General features: G+C 39.1%; 1 protein-coding gene across 3 annotated transcripts in view; it reads left to right on the top strand.

Annotated features, from left to right (window-relative positions):
* Nucleotides 1–16,863, top strand: part of KLF15 (KLF transcription factor 15) — a 28,547-nt gene extending 11,684 nt beyond the window's left edge. For all 3 annotated transcript variants that reach the window (XM_034431544.3, XM_034431542.3, XM_034431543.3), the window contains 2 exons: nucleotides 1,039–2,136; nucleotides 12,993–16,863. In XM_034431544.3, coding sequence (XP_034287435.1) covers nucleotides 1,094–2,136; nucleotides 12,993–13,161 — 1,212 coding nt within the window. In that variant the 5' untranslated portion in view covers nucleotides 1,039–1,093 and the 3' untranslated portion in view covers nucleotides 13,162–16,863. The remainder of the gene's footprint in view (nucleotides 1–1,038; nucleotides 2,137–12,992) is intronic.
* The last annotated feature ends 1,596 nt before the right edge of the window (nucleotides 16,864–18,459 follow it).

Below are 18,459 nucleotides of genomic sequence, written 5' to 3'. Positions count from 1 at the left end.
CCTCCCTTGAACGCTGGGCTTTGTAGAGATGCTGAAGTTGAATGAATTGATGGATGGCAGCACCCAGCTGACTGGATTGGTTGCAAGGCTTTGAAATCTAAAACCTGAATGAAGGACTAATTCTAAACCAAATTTAGAAATGGAATGTGGTTTTGATCATTCTACAGCAGTGTTTGCAAATGATAAATATTCAGTAATGCAGGCAGTGAGCGGCAGCGCCATTTAACAATGACCTTGTAGTCGGGCCAAATGTTGCAAAGGAGAGTAAAAAAAAAAATGAATGTATTTTTTTTGTTGTTCATAATCTTTACTTATTTATTGGAGAGGAGAGCTGGCACAGCAAAAAAAAAAATGGATTCTACCTCTAGAAATATAGTAACTGAGGAATCCTGCTTGATTCAAAACTTTATAAGGACCAGCACTGAAGATATTAATGCTAAAAGCTTGATTCATTAATCTAAGGAAGGAAAATTGCTATGGTTTATTTGCTCTTGAAGACCAGCCAATATTTTTAGCTCCTGCGATTTTGAACCTTGCTTTTACACAGTAATTAGCCTATATTTGTATATGTGAAAGAATAAAAATTGCAGCGGATAGAAAACGGCTTCCTTGGGGATAAATGCTCTATTTTATAAAGAAATTCAGGGATGGGAGAAAAACTCTGTATTCTTTTTTTTTTTTGTTCCCTCTGCGTATTCTTTAACTTTATTTGTAGGATTAATGGCTACAAATATAGAACTCTTTATCTTTTTGCCAACAAACGTTTGAAAAGAAAGCTGACTGTAAATCTACAGTCGCCAATGTATAGTTATGAAATGGTTTGGGGAGATAATTCTTTTGTAAGCATGCGGTGCAATCTTGAAGAAAGCTTTCAAGCACTCAAGAAATCCTCTTGGGTGATACAAACTAGATCAAAACATGTAGCAACATGTGCTGCACTCCGTAAGCATTCTAAATCAAGCTATACGGTTTCAGTGTGTTGGGATGAACAATTACTTCTGGTTTCTGACTGTCAATGTTTGTGTTTCCCACATTCAGGTTTTCACTCATTTGGTACATGCTGGTGGGACACGCGTAAAGAGATTATCCAGGAATGGTGGATCACTTGCTTCCTGCGGATGAATCTTTCTCATCCACCAGGCCCTCAATTGGATACTTTGGGGACATGACAGCTGTTGGGAGGTCATACCAAATGCTGCCTTCCCCAGTGTCTGAAGATGACAGCGATTCCTCAAGTTTTTGTTCTTGTTCGAGCCCAGATTCACAGGTTCTAGGCTCCAGCTATGGGAGTTCATCAAGTGCTGAGAATCAGGACAGTATCTTAGACTACTTGCTGTCCCAGGCATCTCTGGGGAATGGCCATGCTTCTTGGTGGGATAAAAGGAGACTTCAGCCCATTGTGAAGGAGGAGAATTTTAGAATTCCAGAGTTCACAGTGGAGATGGAAGATTCCGGACCATTCCAGCCTACCCTTGAGGAGATAGAGGAGTTTTTGGAAGAAAACATGGAGCTTGATCTCAAAGAAGGACCTAAGAGTGAGACCAAAGACATGAGAGCTTGCAGCCAAATCACTGTAGCTTCCATACAGCAAAAAGACCAGATGGTACCAAGTGTTACTTTAAAAGACAGTAAAAATGAACAATCAGATGGTGCAATGGAAGGCAGCCATACATCTAACGGAGCAGTGTCCCTTGATGGAGGGATACCAGTCATGCTCCAGATCCAGCCAGTTCAGGTTAAGCAACCGTCAGATGTGAGCCCTAGTTCACAAGGATCAGTGCAAGAAAACATTAAAATTGCACAGCTCTTGGTCAACATCCAAGGGCAAACTTTTGCACTGGTGCCACAACTTGTTCAATCATCCAACTTGAACTCATCTTCCAAATTTGTCCGCATAGCTCCAGTTCCGATAGCTGCAAAACCTATTGGTCCAGGAGGTACAATCCAGGGTCAAACTGGAGTCATCATGGGTCAAAAGTTTCAAAAGAATCCTGCAGCAGAACTCATTAAAATGCACAAATGTACTTTTCCTGGATGTACCAAGATGTACACTAAAAGCAGCCATTTGAAAGCCCATCTAAGAAGGCACACGGGGGAAAAACCATTTGCATGTACTTGGCCTGGCTGTGGATGGAGGTTAGTACTATCAATTTGGTGGCTGAATCTGATTCATAAATTCTACTGCACATCTAATAAACAAAGTAATTAGAGCATGCTCCCTTAAAAATTGGTAACTCTCCAGAAAAAAAGCTGTATTTATATAACAGGACATTGGCCTTTATAAAAATACTCAGTGGTATCCCATTTATAAAAGATAAGTCAGACTTGACAGAGCAAGTTTGAATGCCATTGAATCAATCCCAGTTTGCTTTTTTTGCAAACTATTTTAGCAAAGCTTAGATACCCCATATAGTTCAACAGGAAAAGATACATTTTGCATTCAGAAATTCCAAGGTTCATTCTTGTCTACTCCACTTAAGAGGTCTGATAGCAACTGCGGGGGAGTGATTTGTATTAGAGAGACCATGTTCCTATCTACTGTATCTAGTATCATAAATTCAAAAGACCAGACTAAGTAGGGATATGCAAAACACATCAATTTAGAAGTGACGTAAGTCAGCTTCTTATATTTCACCCAATACAATTCATAAACAGTTGATTGTAATTCCAAAATCCCTTTTAGCACTCAGATCAAAGGATATCTCTATTATGTAAATAGCTTAATTTCCTTCAGAAATAAACACAACACAAATGCAGTTATACATTCTCAGATAAGGAGAAATTTCCTAACAGTAAGGACAATTAACTGGTGGAACAGTTGGCCTTCCGAAGTTATGGGTGCTTCATCACTGGAGGTCTTTAAGAAGAGAATGGACAGCAACCTGTTTGAAATAGTATAGGGTCTTCTGCTTGAGCAAGGAGTTAGACTAGAAGACCTCCAAGGTCCATTCCAGTTCTATTCTGATTGAAATCTGGTCTCTGAAAATAGACACTCTTAAAAATCTAAGATATAAATGACAAATATTTTGTACTATGGGTAGCCACAAGTGTAATCTTCCAGTAGTTTTGGATAGTTTGTTTATTACTGTGTGTGTGAGTTTATAAATGTATGTTTGCATACAGAGAGAAATTAATATACATTTTTTTCACAATAAGGAAAGGTTAGTTAAAATAACTCCTAAATCTGTAGATAAACAGAATTTAAACTTCCATGACCGCCAGTTGTTACTGCCAGTAGTTAAAAGATATCAGGAGTTTGAATTGGTCACTTGTTAAAGCATGATACCAGATAAACCCAAGACTTAATTTCTTAAATGTTGAAATGTGGGGGAAAAAAATCAGAATTAGTGATATGAATTCCTGCCTTGCGTGGTATAAAGGTTCTCTCCTCTGATTCTTTTTTTTTTTTTGGGTGGGGTGGGGTGTGTGGAGTGGTGTCTAGTAATGACAGGGTTTAATATAAACATTTGTAATATTTATTTTCCATTATGTAAAACATACTGTGACTAATATCTTCCTGGCAAACTGCTTAAAGAGAAAGAGAATAATAATAGAAATGACTTTGCAGCATCGCCAATGGAGCTGCATCCTGCCAGGTCTACTTAAGGGGTACGGATGACTTTAGCTAGGTTTGATTTACTAAGCTTGGGCTATTCTGGAATATAACCTTGTATGTTCCTGGGCAACCATTGTCTTTTGAGTATCCACACAGAGACAGAGTAGACATGCCTGCTTTAGTAGGCATGGTAGGCTTTTTCCCTGACTCTCAGAACATGGCAGTTGAGTATTTACTAAATAGGGCCCTTTTTCAGATATTTTGGATGTGCATTAGAATCTTGGATTAGTGCAGAGTTGGGCAAACTGAAGTACCCCTGAGGCCTTTCGGTCTGGCCCTCAATGATTTGTTCACCAAAATTGCCAAAAATTGTACCATAGTGTCCCACCATTGTGTGGTGGGAAAGATGGGAAATGATACGTAAGCCCTAAAATAGGCTTAATGGTTTAAATAACAGCTACTGCCTTCAACCCTCACTCTCCCCTCAGCTCAAAAATCCAGACTTGTCTTATTTTTCATCTTACCCCAATGTGGTCCTCACTATCCTCCTCCCATTTTAAGTACAATCCCTCTCCCCCGAGCTACTCTGTGCTCTGAAATTTGCTTGTATATTTGTATTTATGGATATTTGTTTTTGGGCAAATATAGACTGGCTAACCAGAATTCAGAAATAATGCCCTGAATCAACCAGATCAGTGGTCCTTCTTCAAATACAAAGGGGAAAGGAACATTTAGAATAGTTTGTGGACTAGATATGTCAGAAGGTGTGCGACCTAAAAAAAAAAAAAATAGAAGAAAAACAGTGGCAAATGAATCTCAATGCTATAGGATAGTGATGGCAAACCTTTTCCGGACTGAGTTCCCAAAGCATGTATGTATGCACCTGAACCCCCCAAATGCAATGCACACCCCACCCTCACGCATGCGTCCCACCCCCATGCATGGGCAACAGCCCCCACGCATGCACCCCACCCAAACACATGCATGTACAGCCCCCATGCACGCACCTTGCCCCCCACATATGTTCAGCAGAGACCAAAGACCAGCTGGTCGGTAGGAGGCATGCGCGCATGAGCCTTGTCTGAGATGCTTTCTCACAATTACAATTCTTGGCCAGACTCAGAATTCTTTTATCTGACCATTACCTTGGTTGCAGCTCTTCCTTCTGTTCCTCAAGGCTATTCCTTCTTCCCATTACATTTAGTGGTTCAACTTGTTAAATACACAAATCAACCAAGTGATTTAAGAATTGCTTTTAAGTTAAGGATTAAGTCTGGGGTCCCCAACCCCTGGTCTGCGGCATGCCAGAAATCAGGCTGTGCAAACAAACAAAGCCCCATTTATGTATGTGCGAGATGCAGGCAGCATGCAAAACCATACATACACCCACACACCTGTCCTCAGAAAAGCCTCTCTCCACGAAACTGGTCCCTGGTGCCCAAAAAGTTGGGGGCCACTGGATTAAGTGATACAAAGGGTAAAGCTGCCATTGTCAAGGAGCTAATCTTAGATGTTTCTCCAGGTTTTTCCTTCCGACTGGACAAATGCACTCAAGAAAGTCATATGCCTCCAATCTAATCCCACATAAATTTGGCTGTTATTCTGCTCCCTATCCATATGTTTGCCACTAGAATTCCTTGCTATACAAAAGAAGGGAAGTTGCTGCATTTTTCCTTCAAATGTTCCTCCCTTTGGGGACAGATCTCTGCTTTCTCAACATCAATTGAATGTTCTTCTTGAACATCAAAGTCAGATTGTCAAATTGACTGAGCCAGCTGAGCTTAGAATTACACAGCTTTCTTTTATCAGCAGGTTATGTTTACTTCTTTGGAGTTCGAAGAGAGAGCGAGACCTCCTAAGACTGGAACAAATATATCTGAAGCCTCTGGTTTTTTTCCAGATTTTTAAAAATGCTTCTGGTATTTTTCTCCCTTTCTTTCTTCTTTACGTCCGGTTGAGTAGACATTTTTTCCAAGTAAATGCACAAGATTATTGGGAAGCTTGAAAAATGTCGCATAAGAAGAATATATATATATATATATATATATACCAGAGGTCCATAAACCATTACTGGTTTCAGTATAGAAGCATTAGCATTTCTGCTTGGGGATAGTAAATGTGGGTTCTAAGAGCAATGATCTGGAGTTCAGAAAAAAAGGGGAAATCCAGAGCAGAGCTCTGAATAGAGGCTGGCTATTTACTCAAAGTGTGTATCTTTGAAAACAAACAGAACTGCTAAGAAGAATGAAAAGTTTGTGCTTTATTTTTCTTGTTTGAAAATCAAATACATACACAAATGTAGCGAGCTTGTTTTTTTTTTAAATTGTTTGCTTTCACTGGTAATTCCTTCCTTTTATTAAATATCAATTCAGGTAGTCCTTGATCTACAGTTATCTGTTTAGTGACCGTTCAAAGTTACAATAGCACAGAAAAAAGTGAGTCATAACCGTTTTTCACGCTTAATGACTATTGCAGAATCCCCCACGATCAAAATTCAGATGCTTGGCAACTGACTCGTATTTCTGACGGTTGCAGTGTCCCAAGGTCATGTGATCACTTTTGGCAACCTTCGGACAAGCAAAGTCCATGGGGAAGCCAGGTTCATTTACCAAATGTATTACTAATTTAACAACTGCAGTGATTCACTTAGCAAATGCGGCAAGAAAGTTCGTAAAATGGGGCAAAATTCACTTAACAACTGCTTAGCAACCGAAATTTTGGGCTCAGTTGTGGTTCTAAGTCAAGGACTACCTGTATTATTGCTCCATTTAGTTCAGCATCGTCTATAGCGGCTTTGCACAACCTGGTTTTCTTTCAATGTGGTTGGGCATGTTATAATCAAACATTATAACTAGTAGTGGTTTTCACTTATCTTCGCTACTGGTTCAGAACTGTGAGCGTGTGGCGCTTCTGCACATGCGCAGAGTGTCCGTGATGACATCCGGATGGGTGGGCGGAGCCTCCTGCAGCCGCCGCTACTGGTTCGCCTGAACCGGGGCGAACTGATAGAAACTCCGATTATAACTGATAACATACCAAGTTATAATATCCTAGTTTGCACTGATTGGCCATATTTCTGAGATTACAAATGACCCCTCCCCCCATACAGTCTTTGGAAACTTAAATTTTAATTGCTCATGATCAGAGCTACAGCCCTTCTATAAGGATACTGCACCAGAATTAAATTCTTATTCCCTATCCCAAGGTTTCTTAAACAAAGTAACTCATTATCTTTTCCAGAATCAGTCGTCCATGGGTTCCAGCATCAAGTGAGCCGTTAACCAAACTGTAGCATAATTTCTAGAGAAAAGGGTTGAATATAGCTTGGTAGATGTTAGCATACCTCAGCCTGGCGCTGAGTCTCCTCTTGCTTGGTACCCATTTTTTCAGAGGTATGAGGTAAAAAAAAAACAGCAGAGGAGCAAACAGGTAAATGGGAGAGATGAGTTCAGTATTTCCCAACCGTAGCAACTTTGGACTTCAGCTCCCAGAATTCCTTAGCCAGCATGGTTGGCTGCATTAGATGTCCCTGCTTCTGAAATGAATTTGGATTGTACTACCTCCAGTTCTGTTTGTGCCTTACCTTCTCTGCTCCATAGAAAATAAATAAATAAAGCTGCTCTTGTCACTATTCTCTGGACTTAATATCAGCCCCACTTTCTTTCTCACCCCCACTGAGCAAGCACAGGGTAACACAGAGCTGAACAGCAGAATGAAGGAAATCTGAAACAGATAGGTGCGAAATTGATGATCCCATTTCCTGATGTGTTTTAGAGCTCAGAAGAATTCTTCTTCAACATCTTATTGGTACTAGAACAAGAAACACTCTGAAAAGTACAGAAGTACAAAAGGCCCTTTGTCTCTGCTTTTCTGAAGAGCCCAGCTTTTCTTATTTAAATCTCGAGCCAGGCAAGGCATCTGGTAGCAGCTTTGTTGGGGAATGGAAGGATTGATGTGTTTGTGTCTCTCTCTGTGTGTGTTTTCCTTTTCTTAGCAGCGCCACTCTTGATCAGAATACTTGCTCGCCAACCCAAAAAACCTGGATGTTTTATATTTATTTATTAAATTTATATGCTACCCTTTTCACTGTCTCGAGTGGCTCTGGATGGCCTACAATAGTATAAAAGCATAGATACAAAAGCATTAAAATTTAAGTTTGGCAACAAAGAAATAAAAGATGAAAATCAAGGAAACGGGCGATACCGGGGAAGGGATGTGGTGATGGGATTTTGTTTCTCATTCACTCAACCATTTCTAGCATAGCGGGGGGCCCATCAGGAGCCCAACCCAACCAGCAGAGGCATGTTTTAAGGCCCTTCCAGAAGGCCAGAGGGGTGGGGATGAATCTCGCCTGTGAAGGCAAGACATTCTCAAGGACGGGAGGCCATGACAGAGAAGACTGTTTTCCTTGATCCTGCTAGGTGAAATTCCTTGGCTGACAGGATCTAGTAAAGGCCTCTTCTGCTGATGCCAGTGGCGTGGGTTAATCCCATTGGAGCAAGACAGGGTTAAGGAAACATCAGGAAATCTGATATCAGTCTGTGAGATGATCTACTACTTTCTTCCACCTTTTTCGGATCTTCTGTTGTGTGAGCAGGGCCTCTTTTTACTTTCAGTATTTTGCCTCTGCCAGCAGCAGCAATAGCAGCCCTGTTTCTGCAGATTGTGGAGATCTTTCTTATGATGTAATATATACACTCAGGTAAAAATCTGTAGAGATTCTTAGTCATCCAGGTCATGGTTGCCCCAAAGCTGCTTTTGCAGACTACAGGAACCAGGAGCACTACTCAGGTGACCCTGAGGACACAGATAAACCTCCAAGTGCTTCAAGGACCCTCTAAAAGGATGCAAATTATCAGCTGTCTGCAAGGAATATAAATCCTTCCATTACCCACTATCCTGTCAAAGCTAAAGAAGCTTCTTGGATGAGAAGCGAAATGTCTTCAAAAGAAAAAATAAGAAAGTCCACTTGTCTCCTGAAAAAGCACCTTTGGGATACTCAGGTAGCACATCACCTCCTAAACGTATACAGTATTGCAACCTCTCAACATGAAAATGTCCTACATTCAGGAGCCATTTCTCCAAGTGAAAGGATTAGGGAACTGGGTATCGGAAGAGACAACCCTGGATTGAATAGATAAAATTGCTCTGACAAAATATAAAACAGCTTCCTCCATTCTTACAGTATATATACACTCTAGCCCAACCAGATTGGGAAAGCATGACATGGTTACAATTATTCTGGGCAAAGCAGTTGTTTAAGCTAACTCCTTTGCTAGCCCTGATTAATTTTTTAAAATTAATATAAATAGAAAAAGCAACATGTTCAAAATCCATATAGACAGTGTGTTGTCTTGTTACAATTCTTTTGAGTAACATTCATCATAGTAATAATAATAGTATTCTGTAATAGTAATCTCATAATAACAATGTTTTTCCCTCATAATATTAATACATATTAATTGTTAATAATAATCAAAATTAATCAAAATTAGTAAGTTACAGTAATCAACTCTAATAATAAAGTTATTCTTTCTCTTGTAATTTTAGAAGTTCTAACTCCTGTTTCTCTTATTTAACCATAGATGAAACAGATGGATCCCATACCTCAAAATATTCAGTGTCTTCCTTTTCTTTAATTTCAAATGTTAGTTTATTCATTTCTGCACATTCTAAAATTTTTGTTATTATCTTTTTTTCTGTGGGGATCTTGCCCTTCCAATGTTGTGTGAACATGATTCTGGCTGCTGTTAACACATGTATTACTAAATATGCATTCCTTTTACTGTATTTGTGTGGTATGATGTCCACCAGAAATGTTTCCGGTTTAAAATCTGTATGTTCCTTTATCATTTTTTCTAGCCAGGTGTGTATTTTAGTCCAGTATTTTTTTGTTTTTGGACATGTCCACCACATGTGGTAATATGAGCCCAGGGTTTGGTTGTACTTCCAACACTGATTAATTTTTAATTGCATTGATAGTTTATGTAATCATTGTACTATTATGGGGTTCTTAAACAGCAGTTACATGAAAAAATCCCCTTTCCAGAGAAACAATTTCCCATGATTTCTTTCCCCATATAATTTTTTTAAAAAAGATCCAACTGATGTTATTGCCACAAAAAAAAGTACCAGGCAAATATAAAATGCAAGAGATAAGTAAATGGGTAGAAGATTGGTGGAAGTACTGAAAGTGATAGAATTAACAATATATGAATTCTGCTTTCAAAAATTCTACTTGGAATCTGTTGCAGTTCACATACCTAAACTCAGTTCCATGAATCATATTTCACCTTGAAGTTAGTCTTAATTTCACTTCCTTGATATTTGAGGAGCCAGTGCTTGCAAATTTAGAGATGCGACAGTCCTTGGAACTACAAACATATCAGCGATTCCTTCAGAAGATTAGATATATGTCTATGAGAGTCCTGTTCAATTTCATAAGAAAGTTGAATTAAAAATACTAAAAATGTGGAACTCCTTCCAAAATTATTCTGGGAGAGATGTTTTTGTGCAGATCCAGCATGGAATCTTGTTCTTCCACTATTTTTTTAGTACTGCACTATGAAGATATAACTGTAAAGAATGTTAATCATTTTGCTCCTTCAGTTGTCCTTAAATTGTGTTCCTTGGAGAACTAGTGACTTCAGTGGACTTTCTGGCAGTTAACTCTGCCAGTAGCAACTAACATAATGATTAATACTAAAGACTCTTTCTGGAGTAATAGGGTTTTTATCTACTTTAGACATCAGCTTCTTTACTCTAATGCAGTTCTGCTAACTGAATCTCATTAGGAGAAATAATTGACTCTCCAGATCAGTCAAATGCCTTGGAGTTGATCCAAGAGATGCACAAAACCCTTTTTAGATTGATTCACAGATTTGAAATTGATTACTTATTGCTTCCCTATTCCTAGAAAAAATGACACCAGTGTCTTCTGAGAAGAGTAGCTCAGAGAATCAAGGCAACTTTCAAACTAATCTTCAATTAGCATATTTAATAGCACTAAATCCTTTGCTCCTGCTGCTACTATTCAAATGCTTGTGCTGCAGAGCTGTCTTTTTATCCTCAGCATATACATTTCCTATGAAGAAAAGGGCAAAAGAAGTGGTCAGGAAACATGGGAGGGTTAAAAATGGAAGATGATAATATCTGGAGTCCCTATAAGATTCCATAAATGAAAGATAATGATTGTATATTAATACCTAATCACGCCTAAATGGGGAAAAATCAGTTTATAAAACACATTATCCATTTCTGTCTTCAGAGAGCATTATATAATAATCTGAAGGCTTTTACTCTGATCTTATGTTTAATGTTTGGGTGGGTACATGCTACAAGCACATAAGGAGCTGCAAATTTATTTCTGTAGTTATAGTAAACCGATCTTTTCAAGCAAACTGAATGCCAACATAGCAATGTTGTTACCTGATCAACTGAAGGCTTATCTATGACACAAAATATATTTTTATAATATTAACTCATGTTCCTTTTCATGGGCCAGGTAGCACATACCCTGAACCTTCTCCCTTCCCTTCTCCAAGAGGTTTTGCTCCTAAAGTCAAACTACAAGCATTAAGAAATATTTTGTTCAAACATGCTTAATAAATATCAGAGAAACTATAGACAAGAACTCTATTTAGCAGGGGTAATTTTTTTAATTCCCTAAAGAATAGAGATAAAATACAAAAAGAAATCAAAATGTCACATAATTGTTGGTAGTCTTTCCATTTGGAAAATCAAGTTCTCTTCTAGGTAGCAAAGAGAAGTTCCATCTTTTTCTTGAAGAAAAAACTAACTTTATCCTCTTAAAACAAAGTTGCACCACTTGAGACCTCAGGGTCCTTACATTTGGCTTCTCAATACTTAAGTCCCGATATGTCACATGACACCACAGTGGCGACATGAATTTGATACCCCTGTTCTAGTCTATGCCAGTCTTCATCACTGTTCTGGCTGACACCAACTATGGGATTCTACTATTCCACGGTCTGCAACCTCAAACACTCAAAGAGCCATTTGGAGCTGTTTCTCACAGAAAAGAAAACACTGGGAGCCACAAAACCCTTCCTATGCTTGACTATTTCTTGAGCGGCCACAAAACTAGCATATATAGTTGAATTAAATGTTCTGTTTTATTCTGAAACTTTTCTTTTCATGGATTTATCCATGGTTGGCCTACCGGGGGTTGAAAAGCTCAATAAATTGTGTGCCAACAGGTGTCGCAAATTGGTAGTTGTGACTCATATTTTGAGTGACAGGGAGCCTCAATAGAGGGGTGAAAGAGCCACATGTGGCTCCAGAGCCGCAGGTTGCTGACCCTTGTACTATTCAAAGGGTGCCTAAGTCCAAGTGTGTTTCATGAATTCTTAGATTTTCCAATTTTTATTTTAACTCTGTATGCAAATGATACTTTGAAAATGTCTATGCAATTTCTGTGGGGAAAAACCCATTATTGGAGCAGAGGACATTTCTTTCTTTACCTCAGATTTGTTGCAGGTGACAGTAGCAATTATTTTATCCTAGCAAATGGAAAATTCAAACCATCTTTGGAGGGGAGAGAAGGAAAAAAAAAGTGCCTATAGTCAGACATAACTGACAGTGAAGCCTTAACCATATTGCCATAAAATAGATTGGTTTGTTACTGTTTGGGTAGGTGGGAGCAAATGGATACTAAAAAGCTTGTGGACAATCACTGCTTTATAACCTACAATGTATGAATAATAGGGGCTTATTAAGACGTGAGTACCATAATATTCATTTGAGATTTACCTCTGTCCAGGCAGAGGTACTTTTCATAGCATCCCTTATAATTACCATTCTCTCTCTCTGTTTTGGTGTGTGTGTGTGTGTGTGTATACATAGTATATGAGTATATTGAAAGCCATGGCCAGTAAACAGGAGGGTGGAGATAATTCAAAATTTTGAAATAACTCACTTTGAAATGACAATGGTTTAGATATTGAACCATTGTTTGGATGACTTTCTTTCCATATATGGATCTTGGGCCAATTGTCTCCCTGAGTACTTTCCAAAAAATGTTCTGATTTGGCAGATTATTGAAGTATTCTTCAGCTGAGTGGTGTGATAACCTAGAGATGAAGACATTTGTCTTACACTCTGGAGGCTGAGAGTTCAGTCCTAGGCAGCGATAGATGTTTCTCTATCAGAGCACAAAGAGTAAATATCTGCTGTGAACTCCACATAGGTATCAGGAAGGGCATCTGACCAGTAAATGCTCAGCTCTATTTTGTCACCCCTACAAGAGATTACAGGGCCATGAAAAGAAAAAAAAATGAAGTATTCTTCAGGAGTATTTCTTTGAAAGAATGATCATAATTTTAAATATTCTTGGTTCTGTTTTTATATACTGTACATTGATGACCACCTAAAGGAGAAGGCATCACACTGATAATCTTTTCTTATTTGTTTCCAGGTTCTCACGATCAGATGAACTTTCTCGACATCGACGTTCCCACTCTGGCGTGAAACCGTATCAGTGCCCTGTGTGTGAGAAGAAGTTTGCACGGAGTGACCACCTGTCCAAGCATGTCAAAGTCCATCGATTTCCACGAAGCAGCCGCTCAGTGCGCTCAGTCAATTGATGTGTCCGGTCCAGTCCTTCCCACCATGCCTCTAAGAACTGCCAGAAGCAGTATTTGTTCCTTTCTGGTGATAATTTATTTCTCTCCATGTAACCGCTGCCATTAGGACATCACATGTGCCTTCCCCCTCCCCCATCATTCATCAACTTTGCTTCCCCCCCCCCCTAATTCTTTTTGTTGCTGCCGCTGCTGCTTCTTTTTGAGAATTACAGCATTTCATTTTCAGTCAATTGAGCTCCAACATCATGATAATATATGGGCAACTTGCTGCTAGTTAATTACAGTTCTGGCATTCCTGAGCACTTTTGCTCATGTACAGGGCTATTCATCATGAGGTTTTTTTTTTTAAAAAATGCATTATTAATATTATTAAGTTGGCCTATTTGTCCGCTTTGGAAAGAGCAATTTCCTTTTGAAATGGAAAAGAAATCCACTTCATTTTCATGAGTTCATTTTTGTTGATACAATGATTTGGTGTTTGGTTCACTAGCTAGATCTTCATAGGTGCTCTCAAAGGAGACTGAACAGAAGAAACAGTCAGCAATATGTGCACGTGAGTGACTGAGTATGTCTGCGTATAGAAAGAAGGTATTGCCAAAAGGTGGATCTTTGATTAGACTAAGCAATAAACCAGTGTGTGGAATGATTGTTCTAGTCTGAGTAAACCCTAGATTTTTCCAGATTGTGTGCACACCAGAGGTGGGTTTCAGCAGGTTCTGACCAGTTCTGGAGAACCGGTAGTGGAAATTTTAAGTAGTTCGGAGAACTGGTAGTAAAAATTCTGACTGGCCCCGCCCCCATCTATTCTCTGCCTCCCAAGTCTCAGCTGATTGGGAGGAAATGGGGATTTTGCAGTAACCTTCCCCTGGAATGGGGTGGGAATGGAGATTTTACAGTATCCTTCCCCTGCCACGCCCACCAAGCCACGCCCACAGAATGGGTAGTAAACAATTTTGAAACCCACAACTGGTGCACACCATATCTGAGCCTATCAGTTGCTGCCATTTGCAGACTTACCAGCTCTCCCTCTTGAGAAGATGCTTCACTGGAACTGGCAGAGTTCACTCTCCCTTGTTCTTAGTCCCATGTAAAGATTAGTATGTTTGAAAATGCCTGTTACATCTCACGTGGCTGAAGGAGATAAATAAGTTAGGAAAAGGCATCTGTGCCTTTTCACTCAATCATCTCTGTTTCCAAAATATAACCTTTTGTCATTCAGCCCAAAGATAATGGCTTTGCATGGGTTGCCCCACAATTTAGGCACAAGCCTTCTTTAGGTTGTATAAAAACTATGATAAATTTCAGAGAAGTATCCTGTTGCCCAGGTCTGCATTTTGCACTGTTCAGATTCATAATCTCTGGATTGGATACACAGAAGGGGCTAAAATTGGCTTTCCTCAATTTGGACAAGTGGATTTCTCTTGCAGAATTCCTCAAACATCACAGTCAAGTTGGAGAAGACCAAGCTAAAGCAATTCTCTCACATTTAGTAACTAGAATCTGATAATATTTTTCCCAAGGTCTTAAACAGTTAAGCTTGCATAATTAAAGACTTATACCAAAGATGAATAGAATTGTCAACCATAGCAGTTAAGAAGGCCAAAAATTTATCTATTCAATATATTAAATCATTTATCTAGGAATTTTATTTTGGTTCTTTACTAGTAGAGCACATCAATCCTGCACTATATGTCATAGTGCCAAAATCCAACCATGGACAATCTGTTCCTATAAGAAGCCAAGGTAGGCTATTGATTTGATAGGTGTGTGTTTGCATGTGTGCATGTGTATTTGGCTGATCAGTGCTGTGGAGGAAATGAATGAAGTTTTTCTATGAAGTTCAAACTATCACACAGCTATGGTGCTACTTTCAGAAGTAGGGAATGTGATGGCCATTGCTCCAGACTCTCTACTCAACTTGATATTTAAAAAAAAAAAAACATAACCCCCACCATGGGAAGCCATATGCAAGAATGCCTCATAATCTGATATGAACTTGAAGGTGCTCTTAGAAAAAAATGGATAAGGTGAGGAGGTGAAGAATATTCAGGAGGCTTAGTGGTAGTGGTAGTGGAAAGCCATTTCCCCAGTCTTGTGTATTGTTAAATGGGTCTTTGGTGATTGGCCATCTCATCTCTTGGCAGCCACTGTATGAACAGGCAAACCTTCCTGCACGATGACCATTTGCTAACTATGATATGGTTCAAAATTAAAAAGGTTCTCCTGGTCCTGGAAGGGTGGCCACCTCTGCTGCTTTATTGAATAGCGGAAAGGGGTCATGCCCCTCTTTTCCAGGAATGATGCTTGTCATTAGTCTTCAATAGATCCTTCAGTGGGGTAGTGTGTCCTGTCCTGTGCCCCCTCCCCCCAACTTGATTGTTCTGTGGGAGAATGGGATGAAATCCTGTGTCAATTTCTTGCTGTGCCATTGACTTTGGGTCTGCGGGCAGCCTTAAATCAACTACCATTCCTGCAAAAACATCTATGTGACCTCTTCTGGAATGTTACCCTTAGTTTCTAACTGTGCCAATCCTTTTGCCTCAGATTATGTAGAATCTTCCCAGACTAAGGGTGAAACCCCCCCCCACACCTGCTGAGCCAATTTGCCCTTGTTTACAGTACTGAACATAATCCATATTCCTAGTAGCTGAGGAGGAAGGACTTCAGACTTAGTGAATGTTTTATGAAAGCACTTTGAGAGATTTCAGCAGCAAGTGGTACTAAAATGCTCAGTGCCCCTATGGGCCACTATTCAGAGAGCAATGCAACTGGAGCATTGGGTGTTCCAGCCAACTAGCATGGTAGCTGTCTTAAGGGCCTTTAATTTTTTTTTTTTAAGGGAATATACACAACACACAGATAATCTGACGAAGCAGAAAAAAAATATCATGTTAGGCAACATTTCCTTATATATATATATTTTTGTACTCTACTGATTTTAGGATGTTTCTAGAGAACGAGAATGTAGTAAGTAGGGTTGTTGGATATTTTTAAAGAATAGGCTATGATCACACAACATGCATAACAAATCAGTTAAGGACCTTGTGGTGGTATTTGTGCAACATTTTAATTTGGATTGCTTTTAATGAAGCTTTTTGTTCTGTTTTAGCTTTAGATGATCATTCAAAGCCCCAATCGGTCAAGTCAATCGCAAAACTAAATGTGTTGTACAGTCATAGCTGTCATGTTGACAGCAAATCTGAGCAAACGTAGCCATGGTTGAACCTCACTGAGGGACAGGATTAGCTGTGAGCAGTTCTCTGCTTTTGGAGGGGCTCAATAGCAATGAATTTTAGCATCATGCCCTATCTTTTTATGTTAACCAAATGGGAATTAAAACACTGCAATTCTGGGTTGAGTAGGTCAAACAGAGACCACGTTATCATTTAAGAGCAATAGTTCCAGTTCTTTACGCTAGGAATGCATTCCTTTGGTCCTCTGGAAATTTGTATACTATATGTGAATGTCTCTCCTATTGACTGGTTTTTATCTCACATCCTATGAATGTATGTAAATAAAATTGTACATATTGCATATCTATATAAAATATCTTTTAAAAACACAAAGATGATGTAAATTAGAGTCAAAATAATATCTTTAAAGCCAGTGTACATAAGTTACAATTCTGTATATTTTTCTTTCGTTCTTCATAAAATATATTTACTTTGACAATAAAAAAGAAATTTTAAATTTTACAAATAATGTTATATTAATTTCTGGTTTCCACTCATACATTGGAAATTCTTAAGCAATCAGTAGTTGGGTGGTAATAATTTTCCAAGTAATTGGCAACACTCGTATACTATGGTTGGCAGGTCCAAGATCAAACTGAACTTATAATATATATGACTTTATTGAGTTTTCCTTATCCTTTCTAATTCCATTTATGCTTGCTTGAGACTTTAATGAGAAGCTACCCTAAATGCTACTTCCATGATCATATCGATTACTTCATCCTTACTGAGATTCAAAGTTCTTTTTTCCCACAAAGTTTCTGCTCATTACCAAATATTCTTACCTACCTTTTGGCATATTAAAGCTTTCTAAAAGTCTTATAATAAGGAATAATCTTTCAAGAGTCCAGGTAACTTTGAAGACTGTTTGGAAAGTACCATTAGTCCAGTTTTTTGGACTAAGTGGTTAGCTGTGAATATCCTGTCCCCAGGCCTGGGGGCTATAGAAGCCTGGATGGCATGCAATGGACTTTGTCTCAACCCTAGCAAGACTGAATATGGTAGCTTTGGGCATTTGGGCTTTCAGGTGACAAAAGTTTTCCCCCTGTAGTCCTGGATGGAGTGTCACTACCCCAAATAGATCCAGTGCACAATTTGGGGAACTTCCGTAGCCGCTCATGTATTCATGCCCTCTCTGGATTATTATAATGCTCTCTGGAGCTGCCTATGAAGAGCATTTGGAAGCTTCAGCTGATGTAGAATGCAACTGCATGAGTACTCAATGGTGTTGGATCTTGGACACATGTAACATTGCTGCTCTGTGGGTTGCATTTGGTCCTTTGTTTGAGATGGATGGCCATAGACATTGAATAAAATAAAGCTATAAAGTTTGGTTAAAGTTGATCACATGCCAATTTGGTCAGTTTCTGAGCCTAAAGGAGCATTGAAGGAGCATTAGGTATGTTTGCCACATTGAGTTATTTATACAAATAATAAAGGTGAGATATAAATAAAGTGTTCCTTTTGATTTTTCAAATTGCACATACTTAGCATCAGAATATTTTAAGCAACATCATCTTTCAAAAATATCTGTCTGGATTTTTGATATGGAGGTCTCTGGTTGCCTCAGCTAATCAGATTTGTCAGGTGCCTACAAAGGAAAAGGTTTTCTTAATTGTGATTCCCCACATAGGAAAAGGGAACATGTCCCTGAAACCCACACACAGATGGCTTTTCGATGCATTAACTCATTAATATTTTTCCAGCAGTATTTTGATAGCTAGTTTTTAATTTTAACCCTCCACACCATACTGGGATTTTTCTCCTCGTGTTGGTGCCAGACTTATCACTCCACCTATTGCATCTGTGTAATTTCGGTGGGAATGATGTTCCAGATAATGATGTTTCAAAAGGTGATGGCCATGGCAGAAAAATCTCTCCCTCTGGACCCTGCCAGTTCACACTACCTAGCCGATGGTACCCGGAGCATGTGCTTCAGTGGTGGGTTTCAAATTATTTTACTATCGGTTCTCTGGGCGTGGCTTGGTGGGCATGGCTTGGTAGGCGTGGTACGGGAAGGATACTGTAAAATCTCCATTCCCTCCTCACTCCAGGGGAAGGATAC

Source organism: Pantherophis guttatus, chromosome 2, assembly GCF_059756535.1.
Source record: "Pantherophis guttatus breed Tessera chromosome 2, ASM5975653v1, whole genome shotgun sequence".
Lineage (NCBI taxonomy): Eukaryota > Metazoa > Chordata > Lepidosauria > Squamata > Colubridae > Pantherophis > Pantherophis guttatus.
The sequence above is the reverse complement of the archived record's forward strand: the minus strand, read 5'-3'. Positions and strand labels throughout refer to the sequence as shown.